Source organism: Populus nigra, chromosome 9 (genome assembly GCF_951802175.1).
Source record: "Populus nigra chromosome 9, ddPopNigr1.1, whole genome shotgun sequence".
NCBI classification, from domain to species: Eukaryota; Viridiplantae; Streptophyta; class Magnoliopsida; order Malpighiales; family Salicaceae; genus Populus; species Populus nigra.
Window position 1 is genome coordinate 790,034 of NC_084860.1, and position 15,914 is coordinate 805,947.

The 15,914-nt window shown below is 35.4% G+C and overlaps 2 protein-coding genes and 1 long non-coding RNA gene across 8 annotated transcripts; 2 read left to right on the plus strand and 1 right to left on the minus strand.

Moving 5' to 3' along the window:
• Nucleotides 1-4,344: 4,344 nt before the first annotated feature.
• On the plus strand, nucleotides 4,345-5,415 carry LOC133703581 (uncharacterized). Its single transcript, XM_062128198.1, has 2 exons — nucleotides 4,345-4,459; nucleotides 5,081-5,415. Exons 1-2 carry the CDS (start codon nucleotides 4,345-4,347, stop codon nucleotides 5,413-5,415), a joined length of 450 nt encoding a protein of 149 aa, XP_061984182.1.
• Nucleotides 5,416-6,722: 1,307 nt separating this feature from the next.
• Nucleotides 6,723-15,661, plus strand: LOC133702515 (disease resistance protein RPV1-like). The gene is made up of 6 exons (XM_062126810.1): nucleotides 6,723-7,347; nucleotides 7,674-8,763; nucleotides 8,870-9,177; nucleotides 13,931-14,030; nucleotides 14,107-14,440; nucleotides 14,914-15,661. Exons 1-6 carry the CDS (start codon nucleotides 6,767-6,769, stop codon nucleotides 15,612-15,614), a joined length of 3,114 nt encoding a protein of 1,037 aa, XP_061982794.1. The 5' UTR covers nucleotides 6,723-6,766; the 3' UTR covers nucleotides 15,615-15,661.
• Nucleotides 7,850-13,923, minus strand: LOC133702516 (uncharacterized). Of its 6 annotated transcripts, XR_009843751.1 has the most exons (4): nucleotides 11,587-13,061; nucleotides 11,407-11,459; nucleotides 10,797-10,908; nucleotides 9,229-10,717 (listed from the first exon to the last, which is right to left on the minus strand). It is a non-coding gene; the product is annotated as an uncharacterized LOC133702516 (long non-coding RNA). The 6 variants fall into 6 exon arrangements; XR_009843753.1 differs by lacking the exons at nucleotides 11,407-11,459; nucleotides 11,587-13,061 and adding an exon at nucleotides 7,850-7,864 and having other exon boundaries at nucleotides 9,457-10,717; nucleotides 10,797-11,216; XR_009843752.1 differs by lacking the exons at nucleotides 11,407-11,459; nucleotides 11,587-13,061 and adding an exon at nucleotides 13,826-13,923.
• Nucleotides 15,662-15,914: the final 253 nt, after the last annotated feature.

Consider the following 15,914-nt stretch of genomic DNA (forward strand, 5'->3'; position numbering starts at 1 on the left):
GAATTTAAGAAAACTAAACTTGTTGGTCATTGCAACTTGCAATCAAAATTTGTCAACTTAGATTACGATCTTCAGCCGACTTTCCTTTTATTCATTTTTCTCAAGCAAACCCTACGTGTTTGACAAACTTGAAAAACCGTTATGGAAGCACTTTCTATTCATGGCTAAATTGCTTTAGTCTAAAACCAGAAATCAACCGGAGCCTGAATCACTGAAACCTGAAATAATTCAAAAGATGATGGGAGCAATTAATGTCTAAAACCTCAACCCTTATCCATTGTCATCTTTGTTTATAAGATTTAACATTATGACTGATATAAAACTTCTATTATGCTTCGCTTATATAATTAATTAAGTACTTATTATAATTAGACGTAGATAATTTCTTTTCAAGTATTATCAATTTCAAATAAATAATAATAATTGTCAAATAAGGTTATTTTATCATTTTATATAAATATAGAGAGTTGTAAAGAATTTCATTTATCATCTCCTCACGGTTTTTAGCTTTCCATATCGACAAATCAATATCCTACTATTATAATGACATATCTCTATAAGGAAAATTATTTTTTTAGAAAAATTATATTAAAAAGAGCTAAAACTCCTTGTAAAATTAAATATTGTAGCTCCAAATTCATTGTTATTATTAATTATAATTGTAGAATGATGTTTTTTCCCCTTCACCCAAAAAAACTTAACCCAAGTTTCCAAGTGTATTGAATTTCACTTGGCCCATTTCTCATTATCAAATAGAGTTGGAGAAAATAAGTATTTTCTCATCTTTATTGCACAGTGAAATGACCTGAATATTTTTAAAAACAAAAGAAAAAATAAACTTGATGTTGAAAGGTTTTTTGTATTTTCATAATAGTTTATTTGTTATTATAATTTAAACTGAGAGTAAATTTGGTATTTGACAAAATATAAAAAATTAAAAAAACTTAAAATTCAAAGTGAAACGATGAAAATACCCTTAAAACAAAAAAAAACCTAGAGTCAAGAGGCATTTTCAATTTTTCACAATGGTTTTTTTTATAATTACAAAGTCAGCTTCGGATAATTTTGTATTTAATTAGATAAAAAAAAGGCAGGTGCATGTGTATGGCACCAAGAGGTGCAAGAAAGGGACCTGCGTACTTTAGACAGTGTTTGCAATATCTCCCAGTGTCTAAAAATGATTTTCCGTCTTATCGTTGAAAGCATTGTCATGCCCTATTTCTATTGGTGTGACGCATGTCACTAGTGAACCTTTTTTTATTTTCTCTCTCCTCTCTAAAAAATTACAACTTGGCTCTTTATGTTCTTGATATTTCAACTTTAGTCCTTTTTTTTTTAGTCTTGATATGTTGTAGAAGTTTTATCTGCTTTTAATTTCATCTTTCAATCTCAATTGATAAAATATTATATTCTCTAAATTTATCCTCTTTCTTTTAATTTTTAATTTTTCTCCTTAACCCTTTTGTAAAAGTTTTATTGATTTTTGATTTTTTTTCTACAGTTCAAATTGATGTATAATATTTTTTTAATTTGGTCCTCATTATTTTGATTAGTAATTTTAGCCCTTTTGGAAAAATTGTTATTCTTTTCAATTTTTTTCTTCAATCAAAACATTGTTTTTATTTTTTATGTTTTGATGCTCATTCTTTTGATTTTTTTGGCCCTTTTACTAAATTGGTTTTTCTTTTCAATTTCATCTTTCAATAAAAAAAGATTTATTTTTTTTAATTTTGATCCTCGTTCTTTTAATTACTTTTTTATTAATTCTTAAATATAATTGAAAAAAAATTTCAATTTCATCCTATAATAATTGATTGATTTGAATTGGATTTTATGGTCCTTCTAGATTGTATGCTCTAATTTAATGTTCCGGATCATATATAAATTTAAAAAATTAACGCGGGTTAGGTAAGATTTCTCAAGTTGGCTCAAGTTAGATTATCAGGATTACAAGTTTGTCATGCTAATTAAGTTGACTAAAATTGGTTATTTTATGTCAATTTTTTATCCTAATTTGTTATTCTATATTTAATAAGCAATGAATACATCTACTACCTTTTTTTGTTTAATTAAATTAAAGTCAACTTATTTATCCTAGTCAGATTTATGTCCTCATATTTTTCCTTTTTTAAAAAAACATACTTGCAACAGCTTAACATCATTTCTTCTTAATGTATAAGGAATTCTAAATATATCTTTTTAAAGGAAAAAGGAGAAAACCCCTAGCAGATGAAAAACTGGGTTGTGCATCTTTTTGTTTTTTTTTGTTTTCCCCTCTCATTTGTAATCATCATGTCTCTTTATTAACCGAACATACTTGCATACATTGATACGCAAAGGACGAATTGAAGAGGGAGAGTACGCAAATATTTGAAGCAGCAAGATTGTTTATTCAAGTAATTGTAGCCTAACAATTATATAGCTAACAGTTTCTTAGTGAAGTAGACTCGAATCCTAATAATTTTAGTTTTTATGAAGATTATGTAATAAAAAATGTTGTAATTCCATTACTGTTCGAAATTCAAAAAAGAAATCTGATGGAAAAAAAAACCATTATACAAGGTGGTTCTCGGTGTCGGTTAATTTGTCCTTGTCTTCAAACAAAGAAATGGAATTTTCTTTTAAACTATTATATTTTTATATGATTCGATTCAATTCAATTGTTGTTGCAGGATTGGTTCTTAACTATATACAGGGTGGTTCTCGGTGTGGGATGGCCAAAATGAGAGGGAAGGCTGGTATGGGTTGAACACTACCGTCGGAGAGGCTTCTGGGGGCTCACGGTTGAGAGGCTGTAAATGATTTTGATTTTTGTTTGGACTGTGCGAAGAAGGATTGTGATGGTGGCTGATTGGGAGTAGAAGAGAGAATGGGTTTGATTGACTGGTGTGGAACTGGGTTTTTCCAGTGTTCTTTCTCAGATGGTGTTTGTTTTGGGTGAATGGAGAGTGACTGGGTTGGACGTTGGTGGTCGGGGTTTTGTTCAGGGAAGAAGAATGGGCTGACTTCGGTGGATTTTATGGAGGAAAGGTGGGTGTTGGTCTTGGGTTAATGGGAAAGGGTGGAGCTGTTGTGTTTTCCAGAAACCTGAGACCATGAATGGTGTCGAGAGACAGTGGAGGCTATGGTTTTTTTTTTTTTTTTTTTGTCTTGCTTGTGCTGGTGTTTAAAATGGAGAGGAAAGGCTAGGATTTTGGGGATTGATTGAAGAAATCAATTTGGGGCTAAGATTTTGGAGCTGGATTTGACAGATCAGAATGGGTTTGATTGCTGAATAATTGATTATAGACAATAAATTATGGCTATAATTTGCTGGTTAATCGATTGGAAACTAGGATTTTGAACATTTAGGAAAGAAATCATGAATTACTTAGGGATTAAATTGAATCAAATTAATTCAATTAGACTAATATGATTGAAATCAATTAATCAAATTGGACTAAATTAAATGGTTCTGGGATTGAAATGGACTGCAATAAAAGTTCAGATAAACATTCCTTATTCTCATTACAGTCCTTGGACTTTGAATTTTTCCAATCTCATTTAATTTGCCCTAAATCATCTTTTCCTTTTCAATTGTATCCTAATTGAATCAATTTAGACTTTCAATTTAACAATGGTTCCAAGAATTAAGCAATTTTTATTAATCTAACTTTCAATTCTGATTATTTTTTTCAATTAAACCCTTCATTGATTTTTAATCTGGCTAACTCATTCAAACTTCTTTCAATCTTAGCTAAATTAAATCAATTTAAGCCATTTTCTTCAATTTCCTTTTAAATTCAAACATCAATTGTGACCCAAAACATCTCAAGCCTCATTTTTGCCTACGATGCTTGATTATCTATCTAATTTCAAATCCTATCTATTTTTGTATTTTGTATTTTGTTTTATAATTTTTAAGATTTTTTCTCACACATAAAAATTAAAAAAAAATAATGAAATGATTAAAATTATTGAAAAGACATATTTTTGCAATTTTTTTCAAAATATATACAAAAAATAGGGGTCAAATTGGGTTACAACACTCAACATGGCGAGAAGCATGCTCAAAACCAAAAAGATGCCAAATGAATTTTAGACCGAAGTTGTAGATTGCGTTGTTTACTTGTTGAATAAGTGTCCTATAAAAGAATTGAATAACATGACTCTATAAAAGGTGTGGAATGCAAGAAAGCCGAGTGCTACTCACTTAAAGGTGTTTAGAAGCATTACCTATATGCATGTAGATGATCAAGTAAAAACCAAGCTAGATGATAAGAGTAAAAAGATTATTTTTGTGTACAATGATCAAAAGTCCAAATGATACAAGCTTTACAACTCCAATGAAAAAAAAAGAAGATAATGATTAGTAAGGATGTTGAATTTGATGAAGAAAGAGCATGGAATTCGAAGGTAGATGATTGTGAGAAATATGATTTTCTACCAATTTTTGATGAAAAGGATGAGAGATATGAAGGTTATCAAAAACTTGTTACATCTCAACGATCATTAATGAACTCAACTTCAAATTTATCTTAGTCTTCTAGTGAAAGTTTAAGCAGCGGTAGCCCACCTAGTCCACCAAGAAAGATGAAGAGTTTTGATGACTTGTATGAGATAACTAATTCAATTGATGATGATCTAACATTATATTATTATCTTGTCACATGTAAACATATAGTGTTTGAAAAGGCAATAAAAAATAAAAAATAAAAAATTGTTATAGATGAGAAGATTATATCAATTGAGAAAAATGACACATGAAAATTGATTCCTAAACTAAAAGAAAAGAAGCCAATAAGTGTTAGTGGATCGACAAAAAAAAACACCCCATTCTTTTCTGCTGAAGAACATGATGTGCTGGAATCTTCAGACATCTAAAATGGCTAGTTAGGGTGTCGATGGTAACATGTTTCGTGTGCACACAAATAACCAATCGAATACGTGCTTAATTTCTGAAAAATTCTAGTACTGACGTTTTTGAGATGCGAAGAAAGATGGTGAATGTGATTCTGCTTGTTGAGTGACGTGATCTATAGTAGGTTATACCATTTCTTAATCTTTGACATTTTCTGTTCTTGATTTTGTACCCTTTTAGAGTGTAAGAAGCACGATCCTGAAGTGAGCCGTAAGATGGAACAAAGTCTAACAAACATGTTGAAAGATGAACTGAGGTTAAGTGAAGAAGAAGCTCAGGAAAAACAGCAACGTGCAGACTTGGCGCTGTTGGAGGCTAAGAGAATGACATCCCAGTATCAGAAAGAGGCAGAGAAATGCGATTCTGGAATGGGTAGCTGCGAGGCGGCAAGGGAAAAGGCTGAAAAAGTATTGGAAGAACAGAGGAAACTTACTGCAATATGGGAGCTTAGGGCTCGCGAGAGAGGATGTAGAGAAGGTATCATGAGGTCTCAGGTTAATCAAAACTTCGAATAGATTAGGTAATTCTGAGGAAATAAAAGATAAGTTTTGATCCTAGTTAAGTTTACTCAATAAATATGTCCAATTTTGTTTGCTGCCAATTGTTCAAGTGCTATGCTTTGGTTACCTATGGCTCTCCTTTGTGTCAATGTAAGAACTTCCATCTGCATTATACCATTGCATTTAAAGCAATTGTGTTGACTTTGGTTATGGAAAAATCACATTGCATCAAACAGATGTAAGAACTGTTGGGGATTCCGGCTCCCCTCGCGGACCGGTGGTGTTCTGATAGTTGCCCATTGGAGGCTAAGCACACTAAGACATAATATTTAACGTGGTTCGGCAAATCGCCTACATCCACAGGAGAAGATCAATATTATTAGAGATAGATAAACGATACAATACAAATACATGGAGAAGGAGGATCACTTCACTCAAACTCAACTTTCAGCTCTCATTGCTGCCATTGCAGCCCTTCACTTTCTCTCTTAGTCTCTCGACTGCACTCACAATCTCTCTCTACTCAAACTTTGTTGCTCTCTCTCGGTGCTTATTTATAGGCAAGAATGGTGCCACCAGCTCCAGCTCTTCTTCAACAATGGTGGCTGCCAACCTTTGACATTTGAGAAGGGCTGCTGCATTTGTCAATGGATGATGCCGTCCATTAATGGTTGCTGCACATTAATGGCAACAAACCCAACAAGAACAACATTCTTGGATATAAGAAACCTGGATTTTCTATTGATCTTCCACCAAACAACTAATCTGTAGACCTTTCATTAAGCGAGCAGGCAAATAAGCTTTCGATTCGACTAATGAGACTTGGTTCTAGGCCCAGTCTGATGATCCTTCTTCTCTCTTTCTCTCTTTCTTTTCAATTCTAGAATTTAAAAAAAAAAAACTTGAAAAGTGTTGAAGAAATTGCCAGCATACTATCCTACCAAATTCAAAATCGAAGACTTGGTTGTCTTTTCCGCGTAAGAAGTCATCTACGAAAATTATTTTTTTATGTTTTGGTATCTTTTTCCTACTTTGTGCCATTAAAACACTTGAAAGTGTTCAAGAAATTAAAGACATTGCGAACAATTTATAAATTGAATACTTGGACTTGGTTGTGTTGTCCGCGTAAGAAGTCGTCCACGAAAATTATTTTTCTGTTTTTGTTCTTCTTTCATTTGCACTTTGTGCCGGCATCCTCACGCAGTAGCGTTCCATAGACATAACTTAGAGCAGAATACTATTGATTAACTGATACGGAACTGCAGCCACAACTAAGAGATAAGGGAAAGAGAAACTTTCAGGTACTCTCTCCCACTCTCTTTCTTATCTCCTGTGTGTTATTTTATGGAATATAACTCTGATGTAAATGATGTTTACTTTAGCTCCAACTCTTGCCCTGTTTTCTTATTTTGGTTCAGATCTTCGAAGATTTTCTATCTCTGTATTTGGAATGGCTGCTGCGAAATATCAAGCATCCTCATCTTCACGGTTTTCTCATTGTAAATATCAAGTGTTCTTGAGTTTCAGAGGCGAAGACACTCGCAAGAATTTTACTGATCACCTCTACACAGCCCTTGTTCAAGCAGGGATTCACACATTTAGAGATGATGATGAAATTGGCAGAGGAGAGAACATCGAATCGGAGCTCCAGAAGGCAATACAGCAATCAAAAATTGCGATAATCGTATTCTCCAAAGACTATGCTTCTTCGAGGTGGTGCCTTGATGAGCTTGTAATGATCATGGAACGCAGGAGGACTGCAGACTGCAGAGTTTTGCCGGTATTCTATGATGTGGATCCATCCCAAGTCAGAAAGCAAACAGGGAGCTTCGCCGCAGCATTTGTGGAGCATGAAAAGCGCTTCAAGGAGGAGATGGAGAGGGTGAACGGGTGGAGGATTGCTTTGAAGGAAGTGGCCGATTTAGCTGGAATGGTTTTAGGAGATGGGTAAGTAGTATCTCTTTATGAAACTACACCTAGCATAAGACTAGAATGCTGATTGTGAACTCTTAATTTGTTTTGTTTTGCAAGTATTTAGAGGATGACTGATAATACCACTCCTAATTTAGAAAAACCATACCACTCCAAACTCAGATAGCATAGAAGACAAATAAAAATAGAAGATACTTTTTCCTTGTCTTCTGTTCTCTTCCTTCTTGTCTAGTTTAAAATGTAATGATTCTACATTATTAATTTTCTTGAAAAATACTGTGATTTTTATACTTTCTAGAGAGACTACTAAATATCATACTATATTTTTATTTTTGATGTAGATACGAGGCACTGCTTGTCCAATGTATTGTGGAGAAGGTCTCAAAGAACTTGGATCGAAAAATATTTCATGTACCCCTTCATTTCATTGGAAGAGATCCTCTAGTAAATTATATCAACTCATGGTTGCAAGATGAGTCCCATGATGCTGCCACTGCTATGCTCTACGGAATTGGTGGAGTTGGGAAGACAGCTATAGCAAAGAGTATTTTTAATCAGAACTTTCGTAAATTTGAATGCAGGAGCTATCTATCAAATGTTAGAGAAATCTCAAAAGAATCCAAAGGTGTAGTTTGCCTACAGAGGCAACTTCTTTCTGATATCCTAAACCAAACTGTTGATGAGATACATGATGTTGATGAAGGAATTTTAAAGATTAAGGATGCCTTGTGTTGCAGAAGAACTCTTATTGTTCTTGATGATGTGGACAATAGGGACCAATTCAATGCAATCATAGGCATGCAAGAATGGCTTTGTAAAGGATGTAAAATCATTTTAACAACTAGAAATAAGGGTCTAATTGCAGCTAATGATGAGTTTGTCAAGTGCAAAGTTGAACCTCTAGACAACAAAAAATCACTCGAGCTTTTCAGTTGGCATGCCTTTGGACAAGCTTACCCTGTTGAAGGTTTTGTGGAGGACTCTTGGAGAATAGTGCATCATTGTAATGGACTTCCATTAGCCCTTCGTGTTATTGGTTCTTCATTGTCAGGGAAAGGAAGAAAATTATGGGGAAGCGCATTACAGGAATTGGCAGTGATTCCTAATTGTGAAGTTCAAAATGTTCTTGAAATAAGTTACCACTCTCTAGATGATGATTATCAAAAAATCTTATTCCTTGATATTGCTTGTTTCTTCAATGGAATGGATGTGGATTATGCAGTTATGATACTAGATGGGCTCGGTATAGGTGCAAGATTTAGGATTGACAAACTTATCGATAGATGCCTTGTTGAAATCAACAATGATGAAAGGTTGTGGATGCATCAACTTGTAAGAGATATGGGAAGGGAAATTGCTCGACAAGAATCACCCAAATGTCAAAGAACATGGCATCACGAGGATGCTTTTAGAGTATTGAATGGAACTACCGTAAGTAGCTCAATTTTTTTGTGTGTACTTGAATGGTTTGTGGTGCCTTAACGTGTTCACTCTTTTACTTTCCTTTATCATATACTTTTTATAATTCTTGATGCAGGATGCTGAAAAATTGCGTGGTCTTACCCTGGATATGCATGCATTAATGGAAGATGATTATGCAGAAGTTGCTTGTACCAGTTCAATGGTTCGCAGCAAGAGGCGCAGGCTTAATTTCTTTCAACAATGGTTTTCTGACTTTCGTAATGGGGGAAAATTACAAACTGACCAAACAAGCTTGTTTCCCATCCTCAGCACCGATGCTTTTAGAAAGATGTCAGAAGTAAAATTTCTCCAACTAAACTACACTAATTTTCATGGAAGTTTTGAGCACTTTCCCAAGAATTTGATATGGTTATGTTGGCATGGATTCTTTTGGAGATCTGTTAGACAATTGACATTTTAACACTAGTGTTTCAGTTTGTCTAAATCAAGTATTGTCTGTTTTCTTTTCTTTTCATTTCTGTTTTGATTTGGTCAAAGTAAATCCCTTGTTTTCTGAAGTTGTTGCTAAGTTAGTGGAAACACATTGTCCACTACAGAGTTAGTGGTAGCACATTGTCCACTACAGAGTTAGTGGCTGTTAACTAGGGAAGTTTGTTAAGTTTTCTCATGTATTTAAAGACATGCAGTTAATGAAATACTCACTGAGACATTTTATCAAACACCTTGTGTGTAGTTCGTGTTCTTCATTACTCAGCATTGTTGTTCTTGATTGTGCATCCCTTCACCTGCACAAAACACAGCAATATAATTCTCAACAGTGGTATCAGAGCTCTCTTAGATCTTACAGGACCAAAACATTTTTTTTCAAATCTCAAAAATGACATCCAACAACCTACTTTTAAACTCCCCTATTATATTCACTGGCGAAAACTACCACATTTGGTCAGTGAAGATGCAAGCTTTTCTTGAAGCTTATGATCTTTGGGAAATTGTTTCCGAAGACAAACCAGTAGCTCCCTTACCAACAAATCCCACTATAGCTCAAATCAAGTTCAGCAATGAGGAAAAGGCAAAGAAATCCAAGGCAAAATCAATCATCCAGAATTCTGTGGCAGAAAGCATTTTCTACAGAATTATGGCATGCAATTCAGCCAAAGAGGCTTGGAACAAACTAAAAGAAGAATACCAAGGCAGTGACAGAACAAGGCAAATGCAAGTGCTGAATTTGAAGAGAGATTTTGAGGCACTTAGCATGCAAGAAGATGAAACAATCTCCAAGTATTCTGATCGAATTTCACTAATTATCAACAACATCAGATTACTTGGAGAAGACTTTCCTGACAGCAGGATTGTGGAGAAGGTTCTTGTGACTCTTCCTGAGAGGTTTGAATCCAAAATCTCTTCTCTGGAAGAATCAAAGGACCTTAGTAAAATCTCATTAGGTGAACTAATGAGTGCTCTTCAAGCACAGGAGCAACGAAGAACAATCAGGCAAGACAGATTGACAGAAGGAGCCTTTTATGTGCAAAAACAACAAGCTGTAAAAGGAAAGAAGTTGCTTAATCTGAGAAGTAAAGGCAAAAATGAAGGGGGCAGCACCAGTGAAGGTTCAAAACAGAAGAAGTTTCCTCCTTGCACTCACTGCAAAAGAAACACACATTTAGAAAAATATTGCTGGTGGAGGCCAGATGCAATTTGTGGAAATTGCAAGCAATCAGGGCACATCACAAAGGTCTGCAAGTTTAAAAATTCAGACCCAAAACCTCAACAAGCTCACTTTGCGGATGAAGTTGATACACAGGAGGAGCAATTCTTTGCTGTCACTTGTTTCTCAACAAATGATTCAGCTGATACTTGGCTTATCGATAGTGGATGCACACACCATTTGTGCAATGATGCTGGAATGTTCAAAACCCTTGATGAATCTTACAAATCCAGAGTAAAGGTTGGCAATGGAGAATTTCTGGAGGTCAAAGGCAGAGGGTCAGTAAATGTTCAAACAAGTTCAGGTATCAAAATCATTCCTGATGTGTTATTCATACCTGAAATCAGTCAAAATTTGTTGAGTGTTGGACAAATGATGGAGAAAAACTATTCTCTTCAGTTTAAGGATCATAAATGCACTATCTTTGATCCTTCTGGAGAACAAGTGTTCTGTGTAAAGATGAAAAACAGAAGCTTTGTTGTTGACTGGGATAAAGTATCCAATCATGCATATGTGAGTGCTACTCAGGATATTTCAAATCTTTGGCATAAAAGATTTGGCCATTTCAATCAAAAGGGTTTGTCAATTCTGAAACAAAAGGAAATGGTTGAAGCATTGCCTACATTGAATGGTGAGCTTCAATTGTGTGAAACATGTCAACTTGGCAAGCAATCCAGACCACCATTTCCTAAAGGGCAAGCAGGGAGAGCCAGCCAAAAGCTTCAGCTCATCCACACTGATGTGTGTGGACCTATGAAGACAGCCTCATTATGTGGTAACAAGTATTTTATTCTCTTCATTGATGATTATACTAGGATGTGTTGGGTGTATTTCATCAAATTTAAGAGTGAAGTATTTACAATCTTTCAAACATTCAAAGCTTTAGTTGAGAATCAAAGTGACATGCTAATTAAATGCTTAAGATCTGACAATGGTACTGAATATACCTCAAATCAGTTTCTTGAGTTTTGCAACAGCAGAGGCATTGTGCACCAGTACACTACACCATACACACCACAACAAAATGGTGTGTGTGAGAGGAAGAACAGAACAGTAATGGAGATGGCTAGATGTCTCTTACTTGAAAAGAAAATGCCAAACAAATTATGGGCAGAGGCAGTCAATACCTCTGTTTACTTGCTGAACCGACTTCCAACCAAAGCAATGGAGGACAAGACACCATATGAAGGCTGGAATGGTGTCAAACCTGCTGTAGATCATCTTCGAATCTTTGGCAGCATATGCTATTATCATATAGCTGAGCCAAAGAGGAGCAAACTTGACAACAAAGCTCAGAAGGGAGTTCTTGTGGGCTATGGAATAACTACCAAAGGATACAGAATCCTTTGCTTACAAACAGAGAAGGTAATTCTCAGCAGAGATGTGAAGGTTGATGAAGCAATCACATGGGATTGGGAACATCAGAAAAATATGATTTCTGATCAACCATTCACCATTCAACCTCAGCTGGTAGCTGATGAATCAGTGGATGACTTTCCAGTTAGAGGCACAAGATCATTGGAAGATATTCACCTAAGATGCAACATGGCAATTCTAGAACCAACCAGCTATACTGAAGCTCAAGAATTTCCAGCATGGAGGAGAGCAATGGAGGCAGAAATGGAAATGATCAACAAAAATGCAACATGGCAGTTGATTGAAAGGCCTAAGCATCGCAAGGTGATAGGTGTAAGATGGGTTTTTAAAACAAAACTCAATCCAGATGGGTCAATATGCAAATACAAGGCTAGATTGGTGGTAAAGGGTTATGCTCAGCAATATGGTGTGGACTACCTAGAGACCTTTGCTCCAGTAGCAAGGTATGATACTATTAGACTTCTCATTACACTTGCAGCACATAACTCTTGGCAGATTCACCAACTTGATGTCAAGTCTGCCTTCTTGAATGGATTTCTTGCTGAAGAAATCTTTGTAGAGCAACCTGATGGGTATGTTGTTAAAGATAAAGAAGATTATGTGTATCTACTAAAGAAGGCCTTGTATGGGTTGAAACAAGCTCCCCGAGCTTGGTATGACAGAATGGACACACATCTGTTTCAATTTGGGTTCAACAGAAGCCAAAATGAAGCAACTTTGTATGTGAAATCCTGTGGTAACCATTTTCTAATTGTATCTATTTACGTAGATGATATGCTCATCACAGGAAGTGAACTTGGAATGATCCAAGAGTTCAAAGATGAAATGAAGAAGATGTTTGAGATGTCTGATCTTGGAATAATGAACTACTTCCTTGGAATGGAAGTGATGCAATCCAGCCATGGCATTTTTACATGCCAAAAGAAGTATGCTTCAGACATCCTAAAAAGATTCAAAATGCAGGATTGTAAACCAGTAGGGACTCCTATGACAACAAGTATCAAGCTTAGCAAGGATGATGAATCTGAAAAAGTGGATGAAAGGTTGTATAGAGGCTTAATTGGCAGCCTTCAATATCTCACAGCAAGCAGACCTGACATATTGTTTGCTGTGAGCATTCTTTCAAGGTTCATGCATTCTCCAAAGGAGACTCATTTTATTGCAGCAAAAAGGATACTTAGATATATTAAAGGTACCATTGATCTTGGTATTTTCTGCCCAAGATCATCAGAAGGAGTTGTGGAACTAAAAGGCTATACTGACAGTGACTGGGGAGGCTGTGTTGATGATTCAAGAAGCACTTCAGGGTATTTATTCTCACTCAATTCAGGTGTTTTCACTTGGAGTTCAAAGAAGCAAGAGACAACAGCTCAGTCCACTGCAGAAGCAGAGTACATTGCTGCTGCCGCTGCTGTCAACCAAGCAATTTGGTTGAGGAAAATGTTAAAGGATTTGGGACATGAACAGATTGAAGCTACTAAAATCATGTGTGATAACAGTTCTGCAGTATCAATTTCAAAGAATCCAGTCTTTCATGGACGTACAAAGCATATCAAAATCAAGTTTCATTTTATTAGAGAAGTTCAACAATCTAATGAAGTGATGCTGATTCATTGTTCTTCCGAAGAACAACTTGCAGATATATTTACCAAACCACTACCTAAAGAGAGATTTGAGACATTAAGACAAAAGATTGGAATTTGTCGTCAAAATGTCAAGGAGGAGTGTTAGACAATTGACATTTTAACACTAGTGTTTCAGTTTGTCTAAATCAAGTATTGTCTGTTTTCTTTTCTTTTCATTTCTGTTTTGATTTGGTCAAAGTAAATCCCTTGTTTTCTGAAGTTGTTGCTAAGTTAGTGGAAACACATTGTCCACTACAGAGTTAGTGGTAGCACATTGTCCACTACAGAGTTAGTGGCTGTTAACTAGGGAAGTTTGTTAAGTTTTCTCATGTATTTAAAGACATGCAGTTAATGAAATACTCACTGAGACATTTTATCAAACACCTTGTGTGTAGTTCGTGTTCTTCATTACTCAGCATTGTTGTTCTTGATTGTGCATCCCTTCACCTGCACAAAACACAGCAATATAATTCTCAACAAGATCCATACCAAATCATGTATGCTTGGAGAAGCTGGTGGTTCTTGATCTATCCAGAAGCTGTCTAGTTCATGCTTGGAAAGGCAAACCAGTATGCATCTAGTCTTTTTCTGTAGCTATCTCTCTCGTTTTCAATTGATAACAACTAAATTCATGTACTTTCGCAGTATCTTCCAAAATTGAAAATTCTTGATCTCCGACACTCTCTTGATCTCATTAGAACCCCAGACTTCTCGAGTCTCCCAGCCCTTGAAAAGCTAATACTTGAAGATTGCATCTGTTTGGTTCAAATTCACGAATCTATTGGTGATTTACAAAGACTGTTGATCTTAAATCTAAGAAATTGTACAAGTCTTATGGAGCTTCCAGAAGAAATGAGTAGATTGAATTCACTTCAAGAGCTGGTTTTAGATGGTTGCTCAAATCTTGTCAGCCTGATGAATATGGAGTTAGAGCATCATCAGGGGCGCAGCTTGCTCCAAAGCGATGGAATTGTTGCAAGTACATCATACATTACATCTCTTCCATTGAAGCTATTCTTTCCCTCTAGGTTTTCAGCGATGAAAATGTTGAGATTTACCTCGTTTTCACTGCCACGCTCCTTGGAGAGACTAGATTTAAGTGGAACTCCAATTCGTGCTCTTCCAGAAAGCATCAAGGATCTTGGTCTGCTTAGACACCTATATTTAAGAAATTGCAAAATGCTTCAGGCACTCCCAGAGCTTCCATCCCATTTGTGGTCGTTAGATGTGTCCTCTTGCTGTTTACTGCAAAGAGTTTCAAATCTAAACCCTTGGACCGTAGCAAATGGTTGTGAACAATTTGTCGAGTTCCAAGATTGGATGAAGCAAGAATCAATCCAAAAGTTTGACTCACACATGTTCAGAAAAATAGAAATGGTTAGTGCTCAAATGCATCCATGTTATTTTCTTTGAAATCTACATTTGAATACTTTTCTTTTGCTCATTTTATAGACATTGTTTTGGTGGTACAGATAACATTTATACATGGCTCATTCAACGTTGTCGCAGATGGATTTGATGAAGATGAGGAGTTAAGGGGGTTTCATGAGGAGGAAGAAGAGGATAAATGGCTAATTCAGAATGAGTTTGTAGATAACTTTTCATTCAAAATGTCCTCACCTCCTCCTGCGCACCGGATATGTGGCTTTAATCTGTTCACAAGGTTTTATATGACGTCAGAGTACAGTCGCTTTGAACCTTTTCATTTTATAATCAGAAACAATACCAGTGGTCGATCCTTGCGTTGTCACGCCCCTGTCTACCATTCGAGTTACGGGCGTGATGTTCGTGAATTCCAATTGCTAAGCCACTGGAAATTAGGGGTCGGTGGTCCTACATTTGATAATGGTGATGGCGTGAGTATTTCAGTGCTTCCACATGATCCACCTGTTCAAACAAGGACTATTGGTGTACAATGGCTGTATGAAGAGGAAGGAAAGGATGATGATATCCAATCAAAGGATGAAGTTATCAGTACCCACAACAGTAGCGATGATGATGATGATGATGATGATGCAGCACACGTACCCAAAGTAGAAATAGCTTCTCATGTTCTTAGAAAGTATTATTGTGCTTCCCGTGGTTTTTTATTTGATGGCAATTTCACTTGGTGGTATTTTGCAAAGAAAGGTCTGGGAATTGTATTATTTTAGGTTTGTTTTTTTAGACTAAATGAACAAGTATTGAAGATAGTTTTGTATATTCAGGAATCTTTCTCCTTTATGTGTGTAGGGTGAGACTTTTTATTTTAAAAAGTTTGTAAAGGTTTTTATATTTTTTTAATGTTATATGATATTATTTTATTATTAATTTTTATTTATAAGATCTTGTATTTATAATAAAAATATGTTAAATATCCCATCTTACATATCAACCTTTTATTGGTCATATATATATATATATATATATATATATATATATATATATATATATATATATATATATATTTCATG